General features: G+C 40.1%; 2 protein-coding genes across 3 annotated transcripts in view; one reads left to right on the plus strand and one right to left on the minus strand.

The window, feature by feature from the left end:
- Nucleotides 1–26,922, plus strand: part of tg (thyroglobulin) — a 350,909-nt gene that overhangs the window by 158,446 nt on the left and 165,541 nt on the right. The window contains exons 37-43 of the mRNA XM_059987817.1: nucleotides 880–1,023; nucleotides 4,358–4,522; nucleotides 6,382–6,498; nucleotides 6,697–6,916; nucleotides 10,109–10,202; nucleotides 14,685–14,844; nucleotides 17,231–17,427. Of these exons, the coding sequence (XP_059843800.1) occupies nucleotides 880–1,023; nucleotides 4,358–4,522; nucleotides 6,382–6,498; nucleotides 6,697–6,916; nucleotides 10,109–10,202; nucleotides 14,685–14,844; nucleotides 17,231–17,427 (1,097 nt within the window). The remainder of the gene's footprint in view (nucleotides 1–879; nucleotides 1,024–4,357; nucleotides 4,523–6,381; nucleotides 6,499–6,696; nucleotides 6,917–10,108; nucleotides 10,203–14,684; nucleotides 14,845–17,230; nucleotides 17,428–26,922) is intronic.
- LOC132396838 (src-like-adapter) overlaps nucleotides 18,400–26,922 on the minus strand; it is a 37,729-nt gene continuing 29,206 nt past the window's right edge. For both annotated transcript variants that reach the window (XM_059974819.1, XM_059974824.1), the window contains exons 4-8: nucleotides 25,804–25,890; nucleotides 24,015–24,118; nucleotides 22,032–22,181; nucleotides 21,628–21,751; nucleotides 18,400–19,974 (exon numbers count right to left, since the gene is read on the minus strand). In XM_059974819.1, coding sequence (XP_059830802.1) covers nucleotides 19,746–19,974; nucleotides 21,628–21,751; nucleotides 22,032–22,181; nucleotides 24,015–24,118; nucleotides 25,804–25,890 — 694 coding nt within the window. In that variant the 3' untranslated portion in view covers nucleotides 18,400–19,745. The remainder of the gene's footprint in view (nucleotides 19,975–21,627; nucleotides 21,752–22,031; nucleotides 22,182–24,014; nucleotides 24,119–25,803; nucleotides 25,891–26,922) is intronic.

Consider the following 26,922-nt stretch of genomic DNA (forward strand, 5'->3'; position numbering starts at 1 on the left):
TTACCAGTTGAGTTAACTAAATAGAAAGACTTGCATTTCAATAGCAATCTTCCCATCCCTCTCAGGAGGTCACAATGTGCAGTCAGTGAAGCTATCTTGTAGACTAATTGCAATGAAGGAAGCAAGCAAATTTAAGCATATTGGGCTCCCATAAGCAGCAATGGGAGCCCGATATGCTTAGATAATGTAATGTTGATCGAAGCATCAATATGGGTCAGGGGGTGGACTGTAATTTGACTTCTCTGAGATGTTTTCAAATGATTTTTATATCAGTCTGAGAGACCAGATGGAGTTTGATTTTAACATTTTAACCAAAAGAGCTTCTAGGAACACAGCACTCTCACTGGAGTTCCAGTCTAGATCTTCATGCTCAATTTTTCAGAGCAAAACACATACCCACAGCCATCAGGCTCAGGTTCAATTTTGATTACTACTGAACCATGGCTGACATAGCTAGAAATGTTAATTTTATTGTGTACAGTAATGCAAGCTATGGGTATTTTAGCCAGGAAGATATATTTCTTTAAAAACTTCTCTTTTTATTCATCTCCCTTTCTTTTCCCCTGCACTCTATCTTTCATTTCACCTTTTTGTCACAACATTCTTGGAATTGGAATATGCATACCCTATCTCATCCAGAAAATTGTCGAGGGTCGACAGTGATGTGCCAAATTTCTTTAGCCTCCAGAGGAAGTAGAGGTATTGCATTTCAGAATTTAAGAATTAATGAGGACAAGGGAACACACACTCAATACTATTCTCACTCAGATCACTTAAGACATTGTGAGTGAAGTGACTATATGTTTCCACATCACTATGTTGACGTTTGCTGTTGTTATCATTATTGCTATTTTTATTATGACTATATTTTGGTTGCAGTTTCACTGAATCATTGGCAAATGCTGAAGGTGTCTCCAGTTCTTGACTCGGCAATGACCTCCTTTGATATTTTACACATCAGCAGCTATACTCCTGTAGTGACTGAAAACTTCATGAACAATGCCAGAGACTGGTGCCTGTCAGGTAAACACACCATGCTGCTGAAATACAAAGCATCCAAAACACTTACAGTACAGTATATTACTGAATTCACTAAAATGATTTAATGAGTAGAGCATTGTAGCCCTAAATGCATGTAGACTTCCGCCAGGGCTGTCTTTAATGTGTCCACAGATTTCCATCAAATGTTAGCATGTAACAGTCTTCAACAACGCAGACACAAGAAACTGTGTGGGGCCAGATGGATGAATGGGTGCAGAGGAGATTTACCAGCATGTTGCTCGATTTAGATAAATTAGAGTTATAGGAAGAAATTGGAATGACTAGGCTTATTTTCCTGAGACAAAAGTGACTGAGGAGTGACCTGAAGAACTGGAAGTGGAATTGGTTTATTATTGAAACATGTTCCAAGGTACAGTGAAAAGCTTGTCTGGCCTACTGTTCATATAGATCAATGTCCAGGCTGGGACGGATTACATTAGCTGCTTCACTGAGGCAGTGAGAATTTTAGACAGAATGCCTAGAAGGGACATTGTTTTCTGTGATGTTTTGAGCTTTGGCCACAACTCTCTCCAGAAATATAAAAGGGTAGGAGAGGCACAGATCAAGTAGATATCTCATGTTTTAAATATCAAGAATAAGAGGGCATAAGTTAAAGATGAGAAGATGAAGTTTTGCCAGGAATCTGAAGGATTAGTTATTTCACACAATGAGTGAATTTTGGAACATGCTTTCAGAGGTGATGTTTGAATCATATAAAATATTATGCTGAAGAGCTATTCAAACAGATTCTTAAATAGGCATGACATGGAAGCATAGACAGGCAAAATAATAGGTTTTGACATGGTAGGCCAAATGTTGCATTTCTGTGCTTTATGAATCTAATACCCTAACTGCCTTTGACAGCAAGCCATGATTTGGGCTCAGGGTAGCAGAAAGGAGCCTTGGATAGATTGAATTCAATGGGCATCATGGAAACATTCCAACTGTTGGAAATGTATCTCAAATCAAGGAAGATGGTTATACAGTAGATACTGAATAATTATCTTAGCCGCAGAACATAACTGCTGGTGTCCCTCATAGCTCAACCATCATTGACCTTCCCAAGGTCAGAAGTATGGATGTTTACTCATGCTATACAATTCCATGTGAATCTCCTCAGCCAATAAAGTAGTCCGGGCCCTAATATAATGAGTCTACGGCAACATATAGACTCAGACAACCTCAACAAGCATACACCTGTGGAGTTAGATGAAATGCCCCCACATGCCTGGATGGGTTCCATATATCTCCAATAGCTCTCCAGTGGATTGATACCATCTAGGGCAAAGCAGCTCAGTTGAGCATTTATCATTTCATTCTATTAAATTCCAGAAAGCATATTCTCATTTTACGTACTCCTGAAGGATAATTCTTTCGCGAGAGGAATCAATTAGTGATTTATGTTGCACCCCTCTAAGGTAGGTATATTCTTCCTTAGATATGAAGGTGAAAGTTTCACCAATTATGCTGACTCTCATTTGACCAAAGTCTTATGTAACTGCAGCAAGATATTATAACAATGACCCCATTTGTCTCCAAAATTACTTGACCTTGTACTACAAAGGGAGCGGTTCAGTACTATTGCCATGGGCATGCTATTGCAGCCTTCAGTATTTAGTAAACTCAAAGTCTCGGGTGTTACTGAATTAATGTTGCACTATTTACTCCATGGGTTGCCAGAGATCGCTACTTTATGCTGAGAGAGGATCAGGCCTTGACTGTGGAGTCAGAACAATTAAGCATTAAGATATTTAGCTTCATGGTTCAAGCTAACTGAGGGAAAAGTGGTTTGAAACTGGTAGGTGGATTGGGTTTTGATTCGAAGGAAAGAAGAGAAGCAATGGGACAGAAACAAGCCCAAAGAACTATAAGCAAGGAATATTCAAGGCCCATTATATTAAATACCCATGGTAATACAGGAAAGTTTCTGGCATGGTTAGAGCTTTGGCTTATTGGTAGGAGGCAGTGCGTGGGAATAAAAGGATCCTTGTCTGGTTGGCTGCCAGTGGCTATTGGTGTTACACAGGGGATGGTGTTTGGACCGCTTCTTTTCATGCTGTATATCCAGTGATTTAGATGATGGAATAGATGGCTTTGTTGCCAAGTTTGCTGATGATACAAAGATTCGTGGAGGGACAGGTGGTGTTGAGGAAACAAGTAGGTTGCAGAAGGACTTAGACAGATTAGGAGAATGGGCTAGAGAATGGTAAATGAAATATAACTTTGGAAAATGTATGGTCAAACACTTTGGTAGTAAAAATAAATGTTCAGACTATTTTGTAAAGAGTGAGAAAATCCAAAAATCTGAGATGCAAAGGGTCTTGGGAGTTCTTGTGCAGAACACCGGAAAAGTTAACTTGCAGGTAGAGTTGGTAATGAGGAAGGCAAATGCAGTGTTAGCATTCATTTCAAGAGGTCTTGAATACAATAGCAGGGATGTGATGCTGAGGATTTATAAGGCACTGGTGAGGCCTCACGTTGAGTATTGTGAATAGTTCTGGGCTCCTCATCTAAGGCAAGATGTGTGGCATTGGAGAGGGTTCAGAGGAGATTCACAAGGATGATTTTGGGAATGAAAGGGTTTTCATATGAGGAACGTTTGATGGCTCTGGGTCTGTACTCACTGGAACTCAGAAGGCTGGGGGTGGGGAGGGGTGGTGGATTTCATTGAAGCCTTTTAAATGTTGAAAGGCCTGGACAGTGGATGTGTTAAGGATGGTGGGGGAGTCTAGGACAAGAGGGCATAGCTTCAGGATAGTGGGGCATCCATTTAAAGAGAAATTTCTTTAGCCAAAGGGTGGTGAATTTATGGAATTTGTTACCACAGGTTGCTGTGGAAGGCAAATCATTAGGTGTATTTAGGGCAGACATTGATAGGTTCTTGACTGGACATGACATCAAAAGTTATGGGGAGAAGGCTGGGGAGTGGGGCTGAGGAGGGAGAAAATGGATCAGCCATGATTGAATGGCAGAGCAGACTTGAGGAGCCAAATGGCCTAGTTTTGCTCCTGTGTTTATGGTGTTCCTGGAATGGTGTGACTGGACCCTGGAAATAGTTAAATTATTCTGATGTTGTTCTGGTCCAGAGAGAATGATTTTTGTTTGCCTACCATTGTTATCTACTAAATGTTTAGGTTACTTTGATTCTTATATTACTAACCAAAAAGAGTAATTTTAGTTTTCATGCAAGTGTAGATGACTTGCCACTCTTGTTGATTTGCTCAGTGATGGTCTAGCAGGTGTAGAAGCCCCAGTTACTGTTTCCATGAAGGGGGGATTTTAATTGGGCACCTGTTTATGCTTCTTTCTCATATAGCTTGTGCCTCCAATCGTACTTGTGCCACAGTTTCGCTTCATCGTCATTCATCAGGGATCAGATGTATCTTTTATCCTGACACACACAGCTGTCAACTCAGACTACGAGGCCATCACTGTCGAACACTGCTTAAGGAAGCCGCAGATGTGGTCTATCTCAGGAAACGTGAGTATTAGCAAAGTTCTTGAGATTTGGTTTGTATAATTATTTTATATATGTCCCCAACCCAAGATGCATACATCTTCCTTCTAAGCATGTGCATACTCATGCTGTGTACAGTGTCTCTGATGTAAGCAACTAACTGGAACTTGCAAATTGATCATTTATCAAAAATAATCTCAGACTGCACATTTTGAAACCCAGGCAGTTTTTAACAACAAGTGATTAGTTCTTGGTTAAAAATAGTTAAGCTTTTTTTCCTTCATATACTGATGGTGAAGATAACCATTGCACTCTTATCATGATTGCTTTCTGCAAGTAACTAACGCAACCTTAGGTTAAGGTTTGGCAGTCTCTCCTGATCTGAATGGCACATTAGTAGTGTGCAGAGTAATTAAAGTGCTGAGGAATCAGTGTTGGTAACAAAGCGTGAGAAGGGAAGCTGGCAATCAGAAATGAGGACTGCTTGTCTGACTACACTTTCTCCCACTCTATTGTAAGGAATTTTCCAATTCTCCAGTTCTATCCAGATCTTGTTCTGATGACACTGGTGCTTCTGAAATGTCTCCTTTTCCCCTGACTCTGGCTTTCTTCTACCAATGTTTATGGACCTCTCAACTAGTTCTGGCCCATTTCCTGAACTTCTGTTCTCATTTGCTCTCCATTGTTCTCCTTCCTCTCACAGCAAGGATTGGATTCCCCTTGTCCTCAACATGGACCCTAACACCATTCCCATTCAACATATCTTCTGGAATTTCTGCCGCCTTTGATCACATGCCATCACTAGTCTCAACTTCCCTCTCCATTCAGGATTGGGCAAGGTCTATCTCCTCTGCAACTCCCTTGTTCACTCTTTCATGTCCACTAATACACACTCCCCTTGCACCTTACCACGTAGCTGCAGACAATGTATCACTTGCCTTTTTACCATTTCCCTTCCTATGATCCAAGCGGTCCTTCCAAATAAAATGGCAACTTACCTGAATTTCTTCCAATGTGGTGTACCGGATTCGGTGTTCACCGTGTGATCCCTTCCACATGGGAGAAAGTAAGCACAGGTTGGGTGACTTCTTTACAGAAGACTCCCAAATGGACCAGATGTTTAATCCTGAGCTTCCAGCTGCTTGTACCTTTAAATCTCCATTCCACTCCTACTCTGATGTCCCAATCTTTGGCCTTCTGCAGTAAGAACATTACAAACTCAAGTACTAGAAGTGTATCTTTTTTAAAAAGACATCCTGGGCCTCAGACCACAATGTTGAATTTCATAATTTCAGAATTGGCTTTTATAACTGCCCAGGAACTGTACAGTAACTACTTGACCAGCTGAGCATTTTCAACATTTTCTTGTTTCAAATTTCCAGCAGCATCTGTGTTCTGAATCTGCCAGTTCCAGCAGTTAGTTTATTCTGTCTCTTGATATCATCATTCATTTCACCTCTACTTCTCCGTACAGAGCACTATGATTAACATTCATCACCCTCCCTTAGATGGACAGACAGTATTTGTGCCCCTAAGATTCCTTTTTACTTCACCTTAGCACAGAAATGGACTTTCTTTTCTCGTCCTTAAAATTTGCTTATTTTCTCAAATTTCCAATTCTGAGGAAAGGTCATTGGCCTAAGCCAAAAACTTTTTCTCCCTCTTCACTGCAGATGCTGCTTGATCTGTTGAATATCTCTGGAATTTTCAGTTTTTATTTCAGCTTTCAATCAGCTGTAGTAGTTTGCTTTTGGATAACTTCTCTGGTTATTTTAGTGAAAAGCAAACTCACTAAGAACCATAGAATGCTGAGTTGTTATTAAAAATATAAGCACAACAGTTTTACTTTTTAAGCAAGTTAAATATTGTTTGTTTTTCCCCAGCTTTAAGAGGGTCATGTGCAGGTCGATGTGGGAACTATCAACCTGACGAGGCCTGTCAGTGTAACTTAAAGTGTGAGGATTATGCAGATTGCTGTCCCGACATTCATACCTGTACTGGTGAGTGAACAAACAAATTTCATGAGAACTCCGGCAGTAAGTGAGAACCCATTACAAGAATTACCTGGCTTGTCAAAAGCATTCCTCTCACAAATGTTCTGTGAAGGTTATGCTCTTAATGCTAGTCAGTTCTATTTCCTAACACACATTTCCACCTGTACTGCTGTACTGACAGATAATTATTTCTTGTCAATTTAGATACTTTGTTATTAGAAACGCAGCCGCAGTTGACTTCGATATTAATTCCTGGTCATGGAATTCTGTTTGGAGAATCTCAAGATACCCGTGTTGGTGTGGAATGGAAGGCTGTAAATCGTTTCCTGGGGGTTCCATATGCAGCTCCGCCTACTGGCGAAGGCCGATTTAAGGCCCCAGCATCCTTTAACTGGACAGGCCAATGGAATGCAACTTTCTACAGGTGAGCAAAGCCTTACCTGTTGGTTATTTCATTTGTGGATTGAACATTACTTTATCAACAATACAGCTGGCAGAAATATTGCTTGAATTTTGTCTAGTTCTGATGATTAATCTTCTAAAGGATAATTTTGCCCTTGAGAGGCAGTTGGCTGAATATGAGGAATTGATACAAAATGCTGAGCTTCTCTGGAAAATTATAAATTTGTAATGTTGAAGTTTGGAAAAAAAATGATCCAGACAACTCATTGAGTAAGTGAAGGCAGGAGAAAAGGTTGATTTGTTACATGCAAAGGGTAATGTGGTAATGTGATAAATTACCAGGGAAGACTATCAAAATGTATTAATACTAGGTTCAGTCATCTGTCTGCAAAAAAAAAAAACGAAACAATTTTCTGGAGCAACTCAATCATTCAGGCAGATCTATGGAGGGAAATAGAAATGCAACATTTCAGGTCAAGACTCTTCAGCATAAAAAGGTGAAGGGAAGAGGTGAAGAACTAAAAAGCAATGGGTGGTCCTGTGAGGAATGGTGATGCGTAGATGGAGAGGAAAGAGTGGAAATAGTGACAAAAACTGGGAAGTGATAGGTGGGAGAGACAGAGGGCTGAAAATAATGGAATCTAATAGGAGAGGAAGATGGAACATGGAATCATGGGGAGGGCGGATGGGAACATTGAAGGAGGAGGATTAGTGGGATTAGTGTTTTGGAGAAGGACAGCTGAAGTGAGTGCAAGGTGGGTAAGACATACTGGTGGAGCTGGAGTGGGTGTAGGGATACTGATTTGATCATGGCAGCTGTGAAGAGGGTTAGAGGTTTACTGGAAGCTGAATTCCTTGTTCCTGCTGTCACATTGTAGATTACCTAGGCAGAATATGAGGCGTCATTCCTCCCACTTTACCCTGGCAGTGGAGGAACCTGAGAATAGATGGGTTGGTGTGGGAACAGGGAGAAGAATTAAATTGCTAGCAACAAGGAACTCCATATGGCCATGCAGTTCAAATGCGGATGTTTGGCAAAGCGATCAGCTAGTTTGTGCATGGTCTCATCAAAATAGAGAGGTGTCAGGAGCACTGGATGCAATAACCAAGCCAACTGAATTGCATGCCATTCTCGAACTTACTTGGAAAAGCTGTTGAAGGCTCTGGAAACTTGTGAGGGAGGAGATGCAGGGACAGTTTTACACCTACAGTTACAAGGTTAAATGCCTAGGGATGGGGAGCAATGGATGGGATGAGGGCTGAAAAAGTAGAAGGGGCTGGGAAGGGAAGATTTGGCTGGTGGAGGAATCACATTGTAACTGGTGGATGTTGCAATGAATGATGTGCTGGATGCGTAGTCTGATGTGGTCATAGGTAAGGACCAGGGCATTTCTATCCCTATTTTGTCTTGGGAGATGAAATAAAAGCAGAAGTGCGGGGGAGTAGAGAAGATACAGATGAGGACTCTATCAGTAACAATAGGGGAGAGGGAGGGCCTGCTTTTTGACAAAAAAATTCTTGCTAGCTTGTGCACATGACCCTTTTCCTTCACCTTTATATACTGTTTATTTCCTCTCTATCTTTCAGTCCAGATGAAGTATCTCAACCCAAAACGTTGACTGTCCTTTTTCCTCCACAGGTGCTGCCTGACCCACTTAGTTCTTCTATCTCTTGTGTTATTTTGCTTTTGCTTCAGATTCCAGCACCTGTAGTTTCATGTGTCTCCGTTAGACATTTGTCTGGCTAATTACTAGACAATAGGTATATTCAACACAATGTACAAAAAATAAGCCAAAGCAATTGGAAAATCAGGCAAACATGAGGAAATCTGCAGATGCTGGAAATTCCAACAACACACACAAAATGCTAGTGGAACACAGCAGGCCAGGCAGCATCTATAGGGAGAAGCGCTGTCGATGTTTCGGACCGAGACCCTTCGTCAGGACTAACTGAAAGGAGAGATACTAAGAGATTTGAAAGTAGTGGGGGCAGGGGAAATGCAAAATGATAGGAGAAGACCGGAGGGAGTGGGATGAAGCTAAGAGCTGGAAAGGTGATTGGCGAAAGTGATACAGAACTGGAGAAGGGAAAGGATCATGGGACGGGGGGCCTCGGGAGAAAGAAAGGGGGAGGGGAGCACCAGAGGGAGATGGGGAACAGGCAGGGTGATGGGCAGAGAGAGAGAGAAAAAAAACAAACAACTAAATATGTCAGGAATGGGGTAAGAAGGGGAGGAGGGGCATTACTGGAAGTTAGAGAAGTCAATGTTCATGCCATCAGGTTGGAGGCTACCCAGTCGGTATACAAGGTGTTGTTCCTCCAACCTGAGTGTGGATTCATCTTGACAGTAGAGGAGACCAGAATGGGACATGGAATTAAAAAGTGTGGCCATTGGGAGATCCTGCTTTCTCTGGTGGACCGAGCGTAGGTGTTCAGCAAAACGGTCTCCCAGTCTGCGTCGGGTCTCACCAATATATAAAAGGCCACACCGGGAGCACCGGACGCAGTATACCACACCAGCCGACTCACAGGTGAAGTGTCACCTCACCTGGAAGGACTGTCTGGGGCCCTGAATGGTGGTGAGGGAGGAAGTGTAAGGGCAGGTGTAGCACTTGTTCCGTTTACAAGCAAAAGTGCCAGGAGGGAGATCGGTGGGAAGGGATGGGGGGGACGAGTGGACAAGTGAGTCACGTAGGGAGCAATCCCTGCGAAAAGCAGAAAGGGGGGGATGGAAAGATGTGCTTGGTAGTGGGATCCCATTGGAGGTAGCGGAAGTTACGGAGAATTATACGTTGGACCTGGAGGCTGGTGGGGTGGTAGGTGAGGACAAGGGGAACCCTATCCTGAGTGGGGTGGCAGGTGGATGGGGTGAGGGCAGATGTGTGGGAAATGGAAGAGATGTGTTTGAGAGCGGAGTTGATGGTAGAAGAAGGGAAGCCCCTTTGTTTAAAAAAGGAAGACATCTCCTTCATCCTGGAATGAAAAGCCTCATCCTGAGAGCAGATGCGGCGGAGACGGAGGAATTGTCAGAAGGGGATAGCATTTTTGTGAGAGGCAGAATGGGAAGAGGAATAGTCCAGGTAGAAAATAGAAGATCAGGCAAATGTACAACAGGGGACCAATTAAGCATCTATTATTTTTACACTGACCAAAGTTAAAATTAACTCCAAAATATTTCTAATAAAACACAATATTCATTCCTCTTTTGTTTCAGGCCCAGTTGCCTGCAGCCAGGGAATGCAAAAGCAGTTTACTCCACTGTGGATGAAGACTGCCTCTATCTGAACATTTTTGTCCCAAAAAACACTGTAAGTAGTGATAATCTGGCTATACAAAGGGGTTGTTGTGTCATTTCATGGTGGGTTTGTGCACAAAATTATAAATTTCAGTTGTATCAGCAAGTGTAAAATCATGCACGAAAACTAATTCTCCTTTCCTGGATAGGTAGATACTAGTTTGTAGATAGTTTTAGTTTGTTCAAAATGGATGTTGAAAAACAGACCATCTATTTTTTATTCTCAGAAGCAAAGAAGCACATTTTTTTCATGGACTGTGGTCATAGCTGACAACGCCAAAATTTACTACCCTTTCCCACTTGTCCTCAAGATGGTGAAGGATTACCTTCTTGAACTATTGACTCTTTGGAATTGGTAATATACTAAATGACTTGCGAGGCTGCTGGAGATGAAGTTAACATCAGTTAAACAATGTGGACTTGTACTGATATTTTTCAGCAGTGTGAGCAGAGAATGGCAAGGAGCAGAAAACAGACAATTCCACAAAAGGAAAATTAAGATGTATAGCAATTACTCAATCCTTCAATTCCTCAAAGCATTCCTGGGGGGGTGGGGGGGAACTTTGTGAAATTTTCTTGCCAAAATGCATCATAACTACTCTGGTCTTTGCATGAAGACTGAAGTGATAGTGAAGTGCTATGTGAAGAAATTCTTTGTGAATTGAAAATGTTCACCAGAGAATAGATGGCATTATAGGAAAAAAAATTGTAAATTGAATGTTGATAAACTTTAAGAATTCTGTAAGCCATTGTTTTCCCATCAACATACACTGGAATCTGCAAGAGCATAAAGTATGACATAGTGGATGTAAATCAGGGAGATCTTTTCATCTCTTACATGCAACAGATGATATAATCTCCAGTGGTCAGAAATGCTATTCAACTGATTATTTTCACTTTGGGATATAAAGCCACAACCTAGGTTTACAGGTATATCAAATTTCTTTACCTATCCATGCCTGTCTTTCCTAAGACTCCATGGTTGAATCTCCTACCACAGCAACGAAATGGCCTTAAGCAAAATGTCTGTTTTTCTTGCAAGTTTTTATCCAGAGTTGTCAAATATCACTTCTATGTCATCCTCTTCCTATTTCTCTGTTGAACATTTGAGTCTGTTTGGAACTAATCTGGCCTTTCAAAATATCAATGCAATGGTTAAAGCAGTTTATCAAAAATGACTGAAAGTAGCTACCCAGCGTGGAGATGAATTGATTCGGAGGCCACTGTAAGGGTCTTAAGAACAACACAGTTTCCTTTAGCAGTATTTATGGAAATTCACGCATGGTTGGATGACAATTCAACTTGAGCTTGTAGGAGAAGTATTGGGTCAGATGATTTTGGCCCAAAAGCTCTTATGGAAGCTGCATTATGGAAGACCCTAAACACCCACCAGACCACCCACCAAGTTGAATTTTCATTTGCCTTCATATATCATCCTAGTGTCCTTGATAATACAGATGAAGAACAGGTTAGCCCCATTAGTCCAATCAATATGAACATCTTATAGACTCAGCAGTTTCATAAGAAATAGGAGCAGGAGTAGGCCATCTGGCCCATCAAGCCTGTTCCGCCATTCAATATGATCATGGTTGATCTGTCCTTAAACTCAGCTCCATCTGCCTGCCTTTTCCCCATAACCCTTAATTGCTCTACTATGTAAAAATCTATCTAACTGTATCTTACATATATTTAGTGGAGAAGCCTCAACAGCTTCCCTGGGCAGAGAATTCCACAGATTCACCACTCTCTGTGAAAAACAGTTTCTCCTCATCTGTCCTAAATCTTCTCCCCTGAATCTTGAGGCAATGTCCCCTAGTTCTAGTCTCACCTACTGATGGAAACAACTTTCCTACTTCTATCTTATTTATCTATTTCAAAATTTTGTATGTTTCTATACGATTCCCTCTCATTCTTCTGAATTCCAGAGAGTATTGTCCCAGGCAACTCAATCTCTCCTCATAGTCTAACCCCTTCATCCCTGGAATCAACTTGGTGAGCCTCCTCTGCACTGCCTCCAAAGCCAGTATATCCTTCCTCAAGTATGGAGACCAGAACTGCACACAGGACTCCAGGAGTGTCCTCATCAGTACCCTGTATAGTTGCAGCATGACCTCCCTGCTCTTGAATTCAATCCTTCTAGCAATGAAGGCCAACATTCTGTTTGCCGCCTTAATAACCTGTTTTACCTGCAAGCCAACTTTTTGTAATTCATGAACAAGCACTCCCAAGTCCCTCTTCAAAACAGCGTGCTGCAATTTTACACCATTTAAGTAATAGTCTGCTCTTCTATTACTCCTTCCAAAGTGGATGATTTTGCATTTACCAATGTTGTATTCCATCTGCCAGACCTTGGCCCACTCACTTAACCTATCTATATCCCTCTGCAGACTCTCCATATCCTCTGTACAATTTGCTTTTCCACTCAGTTTAGTGTCATCAGCAAATTTTGCTACGCTACGCTCAGTCCCTTCTTCCAAATCATCAATGTAAATGGTAAACAGCTGCGGGCCCAGAACGGACCCCATGTGGTACCACACTCACCATTGACTGCCAACTGGAGAAACACCCATTTATACCAACTGTCTGCCTTCTATTGGTTACCAATCCACTATCCAGGCCAATACACTTCCTCTGACTCCACACATCCGTATCCTATTTACAAGTCTCTTGTGCAGCACCTTATCGAATGCCTTCTGGAAATCCAAGTATACAACATCCACCTGTTCCCCTCTATCCACTGCACTCATTATGTTCTCAAAGAACTCCAGTGAGTTTGTCAAATAGGACCTGCCCTTTCTGAATCCATGTTGCGTCTGTCTAATGGAACCACTCCTTTCTAAATGTTTCACTATTTCTTCCTTAATGACAGCTTTGAGTATTTTCCCGACTACATTGTTAAGCTAACTGGCCTATAGTTGCCCATGATTTGCCTACATCCTTATTTTAAAAAAAAAAAGTGGCATGATATTTGCTGTCTTCCAATCCACCCGGACCTGCCCAGAGTCTAGAGAGTTTTGATAAACGATTACCAGCGCGTCTACTACAACTTCCGCCAATTCCCTCGGCACCCTGGGATGTATCCCATCAGGACCAGGGGACTTATCTACCTTCAGGTTCTCTAGTTTTCTCATCACTATCTATTTAATGACAGTTATTTTATCGAGGTCCTCACCTCCCATTTTGTCCATAACATCCTTCTTTTGCATATTAGACATGTCCTCCACCATGAAGACAGACACAACATTGTCGTTCAATGCCTCAGCCATTTCCTTATCACCCAATATCAATTTCCCTTTATCATCTTCCAAGGGACCTGTGTTGACTTTAGCCACCCTCTTCCACTTTATATATTTATAAAATCTTCTGCTATCTGCTTTTATATTTTGTGCTAATTTACTTTCATACTCTATCTTCCCTTTCCTTATTTCTCGTTTAGTTTGTTGCCTTTTAAAGTTTTCCCAATCCTCCAGTCTCCCACTACTCTGTGACTTTGCACACGAGTTTTTAATTTGATACTATCTTTTATTTCCTTAGTTATCCAAGGCTTACTGTCCTTACTTTTGACTGGAATACAATGTTGAGCACTGCGAAAAATCGCTTTGCAAGTATTCCACTGTTTCTCAACTGTCCTACCAAATAGCCTGTGCTCCCAATCCACATTAGCCAAATCCTCCCTCATTCCATTGTAGTCTCCCTTGTTCAAGCATAGTACACTAAATTTAGATCTAACTATTTCATCTCCATCTGTATGCAAAATTCAATCATACTATGATCAGTCTTTTCCAAGAGGATCTCTGACTACAAGATCATTAATCTTATCTGTCTCATTGCACAGGACTAGATCTAAGAAAGCATTTTCCCTTGTAGGCTCACTAACATGCTGCTCAAGAAAGCCATCATAGCTGCATTCTGTTAAGATCTCCTCAAGACTTCATTGACCAACTTAATTCACCCAATCTATCTGGAAGTTAAAATCCCCCATGACAACTGCTGTTCCATTCTTACAAGCCTCAGCTATTTCTTGGTTAATCGCCTCTGCCACTGCAATATTTTTTATTAGGTGGCCTATAGACAACTCCCACCAGTGATTTTTTTTTCCTTTTACTATTCTTAATCTCTACCCAGATGGACTCAACATTCTGCTCTGTAGATCTTATTTCGTCTCTCACAATCGCCCTGATCTCATCCTTCAGTTTCATCTGGTTAACTCCTGTGCTATCCTTGGGCCTCTGTCTTCTCCTGTGGCAACATGCACCCCTGTGTAAATATAATGTGTCCACAGGAAAGGAATGCATTCTGCATGGGATAAATCTCGTGATGATTTGTCAGCTGTTTGTGGACCAAAGGACCTTTAAACTTCCAGCCCTCATGTTCACAACCAATTATATGAGTAGGTGGTTAAATCACTCTGATCCTCAAGAAAGGTTGTTGCCATGTTGCTGGAGACCCATCAACACTTGTCAACATCATAACCCTGATACTTTTTGTGTGACAGGTGGGGAACATCCCGGTCTTGATCTTCTTCCACAACAGTGCAGCTGATTACAAAGACGGGAGACAAAGCAACATCGATGGATCCTACCTTGCATCGGCTGGAAACATTGTCGTTGTGACAGCAAACTATAGGGTTGGAGTCTTTGGATTCTTAAGTGATGGTAAGCCATTCTGACCTAGCTGTTTTATACCCCTGAGTGGGGAAGAAAAGTGACACATTTTTTTGCTGAAAACATTGCTGTGTGGGTTTATAGGTGAAAACCTCCATGTACCTTAAGAGTATGCACTGGGAGTCCAGATGGAAGGACATGACAGTAAATTTTCAAAATGGAGATACAGTGGCATGCAAAAGTTTGGGCACCCCGGTCAAAATTTCTGTTACTGTGAATAGCTAAGTGAGTAAAAGGTGACCTGATTTCCAAAAGGCATAAAGTTAAAGATGACACATTTCTTTAATATTTTAAGCAAGATTACTTTTTTATTTCCATCTTCTACAGTTTCAAAACAACAAAAGCGGAACAGGGCGCAAAGCAAAAGTTTGGGCACCCTGCATGGTCAGTACTTAGTAACACCCCCTTTGGCAAGTATCACAGCTTGTAAATGCTTTCTGCAGCCAGCTAAGAGTATTTCAGTTATTCTTTGGGGGATTTTCACCCATTCTTCATTGCAAAAGGCTTCTAGTTCTGTGAGATTCTTGGGCCGTCTTGTATGCACTGCTCTTTTAAAGCCTACTCACAGATGCTCGATGATCAGTTCGGGTGACTGTGAGGGCCATGTTAAAACCTTCAGCTTGCGCTCTTGACGTAGTCCATTGTGGATTTTGAGGTGTGTTTAGGATCATTATCCTGTTGTAGAAGCCATCCTCTTTTCATCTTCAGCTTTTTTACAGATAGTGTGATGCTTGCTTCCAGAATTTGCCGGTATTTAATTGAATTCATTCTTCCCTCTACCAGTGAAATGTTCCCTGTTGGAGAGGTGTTCTTTTCATGAAATCCCACACCCTTTTTTCTCCAAACTTACCTTTGCACATTGTGGCCAAAAAGTTCTATTTTAACTTCATCAGTCCACAGGACTTGTTTCCAAAATACATCAGGCTTGTTTAGATGTTCTTTTACATACTTCTGACACTGAATTTTGCGGCGAGGATCAAGAAAGGTTTTCTTCTGATGACTTTTCCATGAAGGTCATATTTGTGCAGGTGTTGTTGCACAGTGGAACAGTGCACCACCACTCCAGAGTCTGTTAAATCTTCCTGAAGGTCTTTTGCAGTCAAACAGGGGTTTTAATTTGCCTTTCTAGCAATCCTACGAGCAGTTCTCTCAGAAAGTTTTCTTTGTCTTCCAGGCCTCAACTTGACCTCCACGACTACCTGAAAACATTTTGATATCTTCTTCTAGTCTTTTCCTGTTTTGTGGGCATCATTTATTTTAACTTTTAGAGCTGCTTAGAGGAGCCCACGGCTGCTGATTGTTTGGGACAAGGTTTGAGGAGTCAGGGTATTTATAAAGTTTTGAAATTTGCATCACCTAGCCCTTCCTAATGATGATTGTGAACAAGCCATAGCCCTGACAAGCTAATTGAAGTCTGAGACTTTGGTAAAAGTTATCTGAGAGCTCAAATCTCTTAGGATGCCCAAACTTTTGAATGGTGCTCCTTTCCTTTTTTTCAATCTAAAATTGTACAAAACAAAAATAATACACTAATCTTGTTTAAAATGTTGAAAAGAATGTTTCATCTTTAACTTTATGACTTTTGGAGATCAGTTCATCATCTACTCACTTAACTGTTCTCAGTAACAGAAATTTTGACCAGGGGTGCCCAAACTTTTGTTTACCACTGTATATGAAATACATGGCTAGAATTCTTTTCTAATCAAAAATTGAACTCTCTTAACACTTTCATTCTTTATCTGTCACAATGGTACTGCACAAATGACAAACATTTCAAGACAGAAAGGCTCATTCTGCCAAAGCTGTCTCAAGGTCAGATCTAAATATTCTGACTATCAGTTTTATCTCAAAGTGCCAAGCTTTAAATTCAGGAGAAGGTAAGTATCTGCAAGGTTCTCAGAGCTAGTTGCCTTGCAGCAGCAATTACTCGGTGTGAGTGTGGGAGTTCATCTATATTATCAGGGACATTGGGATTGTATACAAAGCCCAATGAACATCTAACTTGGTGGGTGTCCTGGTGGGTGTTTAGGGGTCTTCCCTAATACAGCAACCATACAAGCCTTTGAGCCAAACTCACCCGACCAAAAACCTCTTCCACATGTTAAGTATGGGTTTGAGCTTCAGATGAGGCCTTAACAGCATAGAGATGGATCTCGGGGCATTATCATTTGTCAAACTGCTACATAGGTGCAATCTCCTCACCTGATGCATGCACACACCTGCACACAGACGAAAGCAAATTTATGGAGTGGGATATTGTGCAAAAGTGCCACTAGTAAAAGGAAACAGTTTCTCCCATTCCCTGCTGCAGCTTTAGAAGAGAAATGTGAAGAGGTAACGGGGGAAGTAAAAATTAAAATGATTTTGATGAATGCAGGTACTGATGCGATCACTGGTAATTGGGGCCTTTTGGATCAGATGTCTGCGTTGCAGTGGCTGCAGAGGAACATTGGTTACTTCGGTGGATCTCCATCAAGTGTCACGATCGCTGGGGACCGCAGTGATGCTGATATTACCAGCATGAACCTTATCGCAGTGACCGGCAACAAACTTTTCCAACGAGCTTTGCTTCTGGTAAGAGACCATTTTATTGGGGTCTTGAGGAAGGCTGGAATAATCTTCTGCTTAAAATGGACTTCTTGATTTTTGTAACAAAATAGTTGCTTCCATAAGATTTTTTGTTTAAGATGGTTAGTCACAACAAAGCCTCTTCTGCAAAATCAAAGGTGGAAGTCATCAAGGCTGCAAAATTGTTGGAACTGCTCTTGTTTTTCCTTTGTTGGATGTATTGTCAAAGGTGGATCTCAGAAAATGGTATTTCATACATATGAAACTATAAATTAAGCATCAAAGTGGAAATGCTAGAGAATTATCCCCTGAAATGCATTTAAAGATGGATATTTAATAGAGTTGCTGGCGAAAGTATCACTCTAAAAGAAATCATGGACTTAAATCTGGAGAAATACTGATTTCCAGGCAATATTGTGATATTTTTCCAAGAGAAGGTGGTTAAATAAAAACATAGAAAACCTACAGCATAATACAGGCCCTGCAGCCCACAAAGCTGTGCCGAACACGTCCCTACCTTAGAACTACCTCGGCTTACGCATAGCCCTCTACTTTTCTAAGCTCCATGTATCCATCCAGGAGTCTCATAAAAGACCCCATCGTTTCCACCTCCACTGCCCATCCCACGCACTCACCACTCGCTGCGTTTATATAAAAAAAAAACTTACCCCTGACATTTTCTCTGTACCTGCTTCCAAGCACCTTGAAACTATGCCCTCTTGTTCTAGCCATTTCAGCCCTGGGAAATTGCCTCTGACTATCCACATGATCAATGCCTCCCTTTATCTTGTACACCTTGATTGTACTCAAATATCAATACAATAATTTCTTTAAGATGTTCTTACCACTACAACAACAAAGAGTGATCTTTGGTAAATAATCAGGACTACTGAAGTATGAGTTTTATGTATAGTGTGTTATGCATTCAACCTCCAGTCAATTAGCACATCTCTGAATCTAGAACCAATTCACAATGTTTAGAATTTTAATTATTTTACAATATTACATGGTAGAAACTGAGCAATATAAACAACAACAATTCAATATAGTTTTTTTCACATGTTTGTGAACACATATATTTAAATTAAGAATATTGACCTTTTTGTTACCTTGTCAATCATTTGCTGATAAGCACATCACCCCCTTTTCTAGATACAAATTTAGGCCATGGAACTTCCTTTTGGAAGCAGAGTGCAACCCATTAATTCTATTATTGAAACACACATTGATACTACAGTTCATCTGAGGACAATGTATGCAGTATGTGAACATTGTGTATCAGTATACTTGTTGCCGTATCTTAATCTATTTGTGTGTGTAGACATTTATTAGTATTGATGTGGGTCCTTGTGCTTGTATGCCCATGACTCATGGATGGTGAAGTAAGAGCCTGATTGGATGAAGTAGGCTGCTGAAAAAACTGAATACCACAAGAACGACAGCCAATCACTTTTAAGTATCTAAACTGAAACTAGTTTGGATGGTATGATCAGACTCCAATGTGTAAGTAATGCTTCCATTGTCCAATACTTTTTTATTGACCACATTTTAAAAAGAAGTTTTAATTTTTTGGACTCGGGGTTTCCCATGTATACGGTTACGTCCTTGTCTGTTTTTATAGTTGCCTTAATGGATAAAGGTCCGAAGAATTAATGTGAAAATTTGCATCGTTTGTTCGACAAGGTCCCTTATGTCCAACTTGGCCTCTGACAATGCTCGGAATGTGTGTCATCAAGCTAATTGGCAGTGGAGCATTTGACAGTAGAACATTCTTTCCAATATCTAAATAATTTAAGTTTTCACCCATAGAATGTTAGAAGAATATAAAGATTTCACTAGAGTTTATATGTGACCATAGCTGATTTTCTAGTCTAAATTTTGGATAAGCCCCTTCAGAAGAGGACAGATAAACATCACATACTGCACAACTCCTTGAGACAGCTGTAAAATTCAGCATTGAATAAAGGTGAGGCACAAGATTCTGCACTGTCTCAAAACTTTCACAGAATTATTCCCATTGAACAGGATGTCCCTCCTCAAATAAGATTTTGACATGGAAAACATATTATGTTATGCAACTTAAATAATCATATTTACAAAGCAGATATCTCAGGATACACGAGGAGAGGTCTTGTGTGAACACTTGTGCACAATTACCTGAAGATGCAAATAAGCTGTTGTAAAGATTAGTGAAAAGATATAGAGAGCAGTCACATCTCCTGGTGCACAACACTGTGCTTTATGATGCATGGCAAAAGTCTCTGGCACAACACTTAATGGCTCACTTAAGGATGAGTAATTCACAAGTGGGTAGGGAGCACACATTATTCAAAGTCATCCTCGTATATATCTCCCATTGGTGAAGTAAGCAGGCAGCTGTGCCGGGCCTGAGCATTGGCTTTGATAGATTGATGCCATCTCTTCTTGTTGCTACCATCAATTGAGTTGTCATCAAACTGTGATAAGCTCATGTACGATGCAATACTGTGTCGCAGCCCATAACTGAGGAATGTATCATTTTTTGCTGATAAATTGTCGTTCAGCAGTTCAGCTCTATCAGGGAACCAGAAGAAAAAAAAGAATTACTACCCCTTCAGACACGAATTTCTTCAAATTATTATCTATCCTGTAATTGATTTCCAGTCATTAGTTACCCAATACTATTTTGTGCTCATTTCGTGGTAAAATTTCTCATGAAAGTTATTGTTAACAGTGAGATATAGCTGATATTTGTTGGCAATAGGTTAGAAAATGTGTGAGATGACTAAAAAGACTGCCTAAGCAGGTTGCTATTTTCTTCAGAAGATTTTGAGATCACTTGTAAAAGACTTGGTGAGAGAATGTGAGGTGAGGAGGCTTGAATGTATTCCTGATTACTGGCATATGACCATTAACTAGTATACTACTTTAGCCATGGGGAGGTGAATCTGTGGAATTTATTGCCACAGATGACTTTGGAGACCCTTTTGTATATTAAAGTTAAACTTGATGGGCGTTTGATTAGTAAGGGTGTCAAAGATTATTGGGAGAAGACAGATGGTAAATCAGACATGACTGAATGGTGGAGCAGACTTGATGGGCAGCATGGCTTAATTCTGCTTTTGCGTCTATGTTAAGTGTCCCATTAATGGATAGAGAATGCAATGGAAGCTACCCCACAATGACTGGACGATGTTCCAGTGATGGAAGGGAAGGCATCATGAAATGCACATTAGTTTAAATGACCCTTTTTTTTCTGTTCTCTATTAACTAATTGGGCTAAGTGTTTACTGAAATATGTAACTAGACCACGTGCATAGGGCAAAATATTGAAGAAAGAATGAATTGAAGAAAAAAAAGAGACCAACAAATTAGTTTCAGAGAAAGGCACATCAGAACATCTTCATTATAGTTGTAGGAATTATGGTCAAGTAATGCAGTTTAGATACTTGCATACAAATGTTGTTAAAAATGGTTGATACAAAGAAGTTATTAAATTTGCTGTGAAAAAGAAAATTTTATTTTAAGGATGTAACTGAATATGAAAGAATTTATAAATAGTTCTATAAAGTTTTGGTAAGGCCTCTTCTCATCTGTCTTGCACACTGCACTTATACTTTTAAACATGTAAATTCATATGTATATTATTGTGCAACATTTATCCATTTGCCATGCTTGTTTATAATTTATATTGGTGACGAAGACCATGAGAGGGATTAAAACTTGGAAGCACTTGTATACTGTATTAGGTCACATATCATTATCAAGAATGGGTGAATGGCCCTTGCAGGATATTAAACTTTCAAAGATACAGAGGTCAATAGTATTGGAAGTCTTTTTTAGGTAGAACATGTATGCTTAAAATGGAATCTGGGATATCTAAGTTACAAAGCCAGTTTGGTTTAATTTGCAGGGAACTCCTATCAAATGAGTTAATGCATTGAATTCTCCAGAATTAATTTGTTTTATGGATCAGGCAGTATCTAAGGAGAGAAACTGACAATAAATGTTTTTGAGCTGTGACCCTTCATCTGGTGTTAGACCTGAAATGGCAACTGTTCTTTTGCTCCTTGGATGCTGCCTAAGTTCCTTCAGTTTCTGTGTGCTGTTCCAGATACCAGCAACTGCCGTGTTTTGTGTCTTGTCTTTAAATTGTTTTGTCTTTGAAAATCAGCAGTTTCAGAGAATCTGTGGAAGAGGAGTTAATGAATGTTTTAGTTCAGTTACCTGTTGACATTTCTCCAGCTGAAGTTACTATTACGTAGGACAACTGGCTCTTGAGGAGGGCTTTCAGGGTTGAGCTGTGCGAGACAAGGGTGGGTCAGCAAACAGCACAAACCATCTGCTACCTCTGAAATGAGAGACAAATGAACCATCAGCGCTGTGTTGCCAGCAATTCCAATTGATCATTTTAAAGGTCTTTAACAGACTGACAAATAATTTGAGTGAACGTTATGTTAGAATGTTTAATTCCTAACAATAATGAATTATCTTCCCAACATCTTCTGATAGAGTATGTTTCTAATTCACATTGTAGCCATCTTTGAAATTGCAAATTCTGGATTGTTCACCCATTTGGTGTAACACTTTCCAAAAATGGATGTAAGTGCACTGGAAATTGTGATACTCACCGGAATAATGGTTTACCAGATCTTCTAGACACTGAAAGGTGAGGCGTTCCTGGATATAATACCACCTATTTGGTAAACGGAAGATCCGGTAATGCTTCACATATTTCTGATGTAGAGTACTGTAGTGCCTGACAGAGAGGCAATATGTACCTGCAAAGAACCAGCACACAGTTACATAAAAAAAACTTCATTTAACCCATGATAAATATAATGTGTTGGTGAGCAACAGAGAAAAATATTCCACTAGTAAAATACCATCAGGAAACAGGGTCTGTTTTACATCCAATGGCTGTGTTCGAACCAATGGGAGAGGAGGTAAACTTGATGCTACCAGGTAGTTTTGTTTGTTGAGATGTCTACAATGTGAGCTTTATCATCTGCTGCTCAACATCAGTAAGGCAAAGGCGATGGTGATAGGCTTTAGGAAGACTAAACCTGCACTGCTTCCTGTTACTATTGATGATAAAAATGTGGATGTGGTGAGGAGGTGCTCCTGGATGACAGACTGGAGTGGAGCACCAACACAGAGTCTGTGTACAAGAAAGGCTAGAGTTGACTTCCTGAGGAGACTAAAGTCCTTCAGTATGCAGGCCTCTCCTTCACATGTTCTACCAGTCTGTTATCACCATTACAGTCTTCTATGTGCTGAGAAAATGGCATCAACACGGGTGATGCCAACAGACTTGATAAACTGATTAGAAAGGCTGGCTCTGTTATAGGAGTCAAACTGGACAAACTGGAGACTGTGGTAGAACAAAGGACCCGACAGAAGTTCCTGGCAATTCTGGACAATATTTCTTACCCTCTGCATGCCACCTTGGCTGAACAGAGGAGCACTTCTGGTAATAGATTAAGACAACTGAGCTGCTCCAAAGAGTGCTGTAGGAAGTCATTGTTACCCTTGGCCATTATGCTCTCTAATGAGTCAAGCAATAGCCAGGGAAGCGATGACCCACTCTTGTCAAAATGCTTGTGGTAACATTTTTATTCTTTCTACTTCTCTCCTAATATTTATATCTGTGCACTTGTAATGCTTCTGTAATACTGCAATTTCCTTTGGGATCCATAATGAATCTACCTATCTATCTATCTATCTATCTATCTATCTATCTCCATCTCTTTGCTCTTATACATTATGTTCTGAAAGTTGCATCAAACATTAACTTGTGCAGAGTAGCCTTTGATAATTTGATGATTCAGACCCTGAATTTCAAGCTATTTCAAGCTATTATGTTTGTGTCAGTAGAAATTGACAGAATATCTGCAGAAATAAACTAATGAGAAAGTCTTGTGCTTCTGGATAATTTTGGTTCTGGGTGTGAGCAGAATTTTATAACAGGTGTCTTCACACATAAACCTAAAAGTGTGTTATAAATTTTCTGTCAATAATCCTACTTGATAAAAATGCATTAGTATTCTCTTAGAATATAATCATGATTGATCATACCCACGTGTGAAATATGGCACAAACTTGATATAATGAGCATACAGTATGTTTGGTAAAAATGTGTCATTTCCATCATAATCTAGAGTTGAAGCAGAAGGCAAACAAAAATTATTGAAATGAAAATAGAGTGAGTGATCAAGTGGAGTTTATCACTATATGCCCAAGAACGTATATGCACAAGGGCATGGAAAAATTGCTTGTTGCAGCATCATAGATATGTAGCGTCATATAAGCACCACTCGCAAGAAAAACATTAGCTAAAAATGATACAGGAAAGAGCATATTTAGAACCAATAAAAAGTAAAGTCCATTGTAATGCAAAGTGGACATAGTGTTGCTATGCTGAAGTGTGCAGGTTCTTTCAAGATCTGATTGGTTGAAATAAAGCAATAGAAGAGTACAATCAGGCTAGGTGAGTTATGCCTTGGAAATCACCAGTAGAAATCCATTCAGAGTTAATAGCTTAATATCTGGCTAAAGTGTTGCTGATTTTGTATGTGTTATATTTTTGCATATCATTGTACAGAAACATTTACCTTTTCGGCTTTCACTTTGCCTTATCAAGAAGGAACCCACTCGGTTGCCTGGCATCTGCAGTAACTCTTCTGCCTTTACTCTTCCGATTCCTTCAAAGAGCCAGCTGTGTACAGAACAGGTTATCAGAGATCATTACGAGATAACTGGGGCCAGGAAGTGTTTCATGCTCAATTGATTTCATTTATTATTTCAGAAAAAATTATCATAAAATACCAGTATTTCATCACCTTAACTTATGATTTGAAAGTCTTTCAATTACTGGAAGTGCCGTGCAACATGGAAGAGCAGTTGGCATTGTTTTGAAAAGAGCCTATACATATTTGTTACAAGGAAGTGGTGTTAGGACACTTGTAAAATATTAATGATATTAGACAGAAGCAACATGGATTTATATATGGAAATCTATGTTCAGCAAATCTAACAGATAAATAAGGAAGAACAGAGTCAATATGGATTTTCAAAATTTATTTGTTCAAAGTACCTCTTGAAACTCTGTTACATAAAGTAAGGGTTTCAATGGGAAACATTAGTGCAGATAACAAGTTGGTTACAGGAGCGATAAGAGCAAATGAGAATAAATATTACTTTTTTCAAGTTGGCAAATTGTTATCACTATGGTACCATAGAAATAAATTGTTTGCTCCCACCTGTTTACTGTCTGTATTATGACTTGCACGAAATAACTAACTGTATCATATACATTTGCTGTTAGAACATGGGGAAATGCAAAGGAATGCAGACGTGTTAAGCAAGTGGGCAAGAAGACAGCAGATGCAGTATGATAAAGGATATGTGTGGTTATTCATTTTGATGGTAAGAGAAAAACAAGTTGTTTTTAAATGGTGAGCACATTGAAAATGGTTCAGAAAATGATCATGGTGTGCTAGTTCATGACATGTAGAAAGTTAGCATGCAAGTATGGGAAACTTTTTGGGAAGGGATTTAGAGTACAGATGTAAGAAAGTCTTGCTGCAATGTAAAAAGAAATTACCAGGAAACCCATTGTTAAAACCATATTAGCATTTACTGTTTCACAACTGACACTAAATTACTCCATGCATAAAATATGTGTGTTTAACACATGGCTAGATGCCAAGATAGCGACATTGTTTTGCACATGTAGATACAGACCTACTTCAGCAAGGCTTTCGAGAGACATTCTGAACTAGACCTATAACTATTTCTGAGACACAGGAGTTCAAAATAAGGAGCCACTTTTTTTTAAGGTAGGTTCACTTGAAGTTTTGCTCATCCCTCACTGCAGGTCTGGGCTAGATTTCAACCTTCCTCAATTCAACATCTCTTGAGATCAGCCCTTGATTCAAGGCTGAAGATTTGGGTCTTCTTACATCTGAGGAGCCGATACATGTGATGGGATCTGTGCTCCTCCAAGACCAATTGTCTAACCACTACCTACCATAATGAAAGTAGAGCTGTATGACTTCTCCATACTTTCTAAATGAATTCATCCTAAGATTCTGTGTTCCTCCTAGTCTGGATACTTTTGTATTCCCAATGTTGAATAATCCATGACTGGCAGCTTTGCCTACAGTTCCCTTGTCTTCAGATTCTGGAATTCCCTTCCCAAATATATCATTCTACTATTGCCTCTTCATTGGGTCTGCTTCTATGAGCAAGTGTTCATTAACTGGCTAAATTTATGTGGCTCTGCCTCTAATTTTATTTAGCAGCACCCTTTTTCTACAATGAAGTCTTCATATAAATTATTTAAGAAGGAAACCCCAAGAAAGAGAAACTCAAAAATTGAACTGGATTTAACAAACTTACCCATGGTAAACTCGAGCTACACAGGTACGAGGGATGTAGTTCTCATGTCCCTCAGCAATGGACCTTGCTCTCCACCAATCACCTTCTCTGGGAAAGGTAAAATGTTGAAATGAGAAGGCATCCACTTTATTAAGGGAAGTTAATATCTCTATAACAACCTAGTGCCCTGCCTCAGCCCGATGTTGCTGAAACCCACATCCATGCCTTTGTTGTTTTCAAACATAATTCCAATTCTGACTTCCCAGTTTACACCCTCTGAAAACCTGAGGCCTTACAAACTGTACCACCCTTGCCTTGTACAAGACTCTATTTACCTATCACACCCATACTGCTGACATGAATTATGCAATAAGTCCAATTTCACCATGGTCTTGCCTTTTCTATATACGTACTATCTTTGAGCTCTATAACCCTAACCTGCTCGTGAACAATCCTAGCCACTTTAGTATCCATTAGCTCGGGTTTGGAGCATGTCATCATGTTTTTCGTGTATTTTTTGATTCGGTTTCAATACAAAATAAAACATGATGGAAAATTGAGGTCTACTTTGAACTGGAAATCAGCTTTTTCAATGACTTTCCTTCCATGTCCTCTGGTGCCAGAGATATTGACATCTAGAGAAGCCACATAAATGTTATGGGTGTGAGAGCAGAACAAGTGTTTTTCAGTGATACATGATTTAACTCCTGACTTTCCAAAGACTTTCTACCATCTACAAGGTACAACTTAGGAATATGATGGAATTTTCATGATTTGCTAGGATGAATATTACTTTAAAGCGGCCATAATCATGAAAGTTGCCTTCCTCCTTGTCACTGCACTCCAGCTTCAGTGTTCATCATCTACACTATGCATTGTAGAAGCATGCAGACTTGATTGACCCTCCTCATGCATATGTGACCTTAAAGCATATGTGGCCTTAAAGTGCACTTCCTTGAACAAGTTCCAGTTCACCCTTGGCAATCTGCTTCAGGTGTTCCCTTTAAGTAATGTGCTCAGCTCTCCTGTGATAATTCCCCAACCTGCTTTCCATCATTACAGCATGCTGCCCTCCACCATAACCCTGTGACTACCCTACTATTCTCACCATGTTCTGAGAGTAATGCCTCCATCCCAATG

This window comes from Hypanus sabinus, chromosome 1 (assembly GCF_030144855.1).
Source record: "Hypanus sabinus isolate sHypSab1 chromosome 1, sHypSab1.hap1, whole genome shotgun sequence".
In the NCBI taxonomy this organism is placed as follows: domain Eukaryota; kingdom Metazoa; phylum Chordata; class Chondrichthyes; order Myliobatiformes; family Dasyatidae; genus Hypanus; species Hypanus sabinus.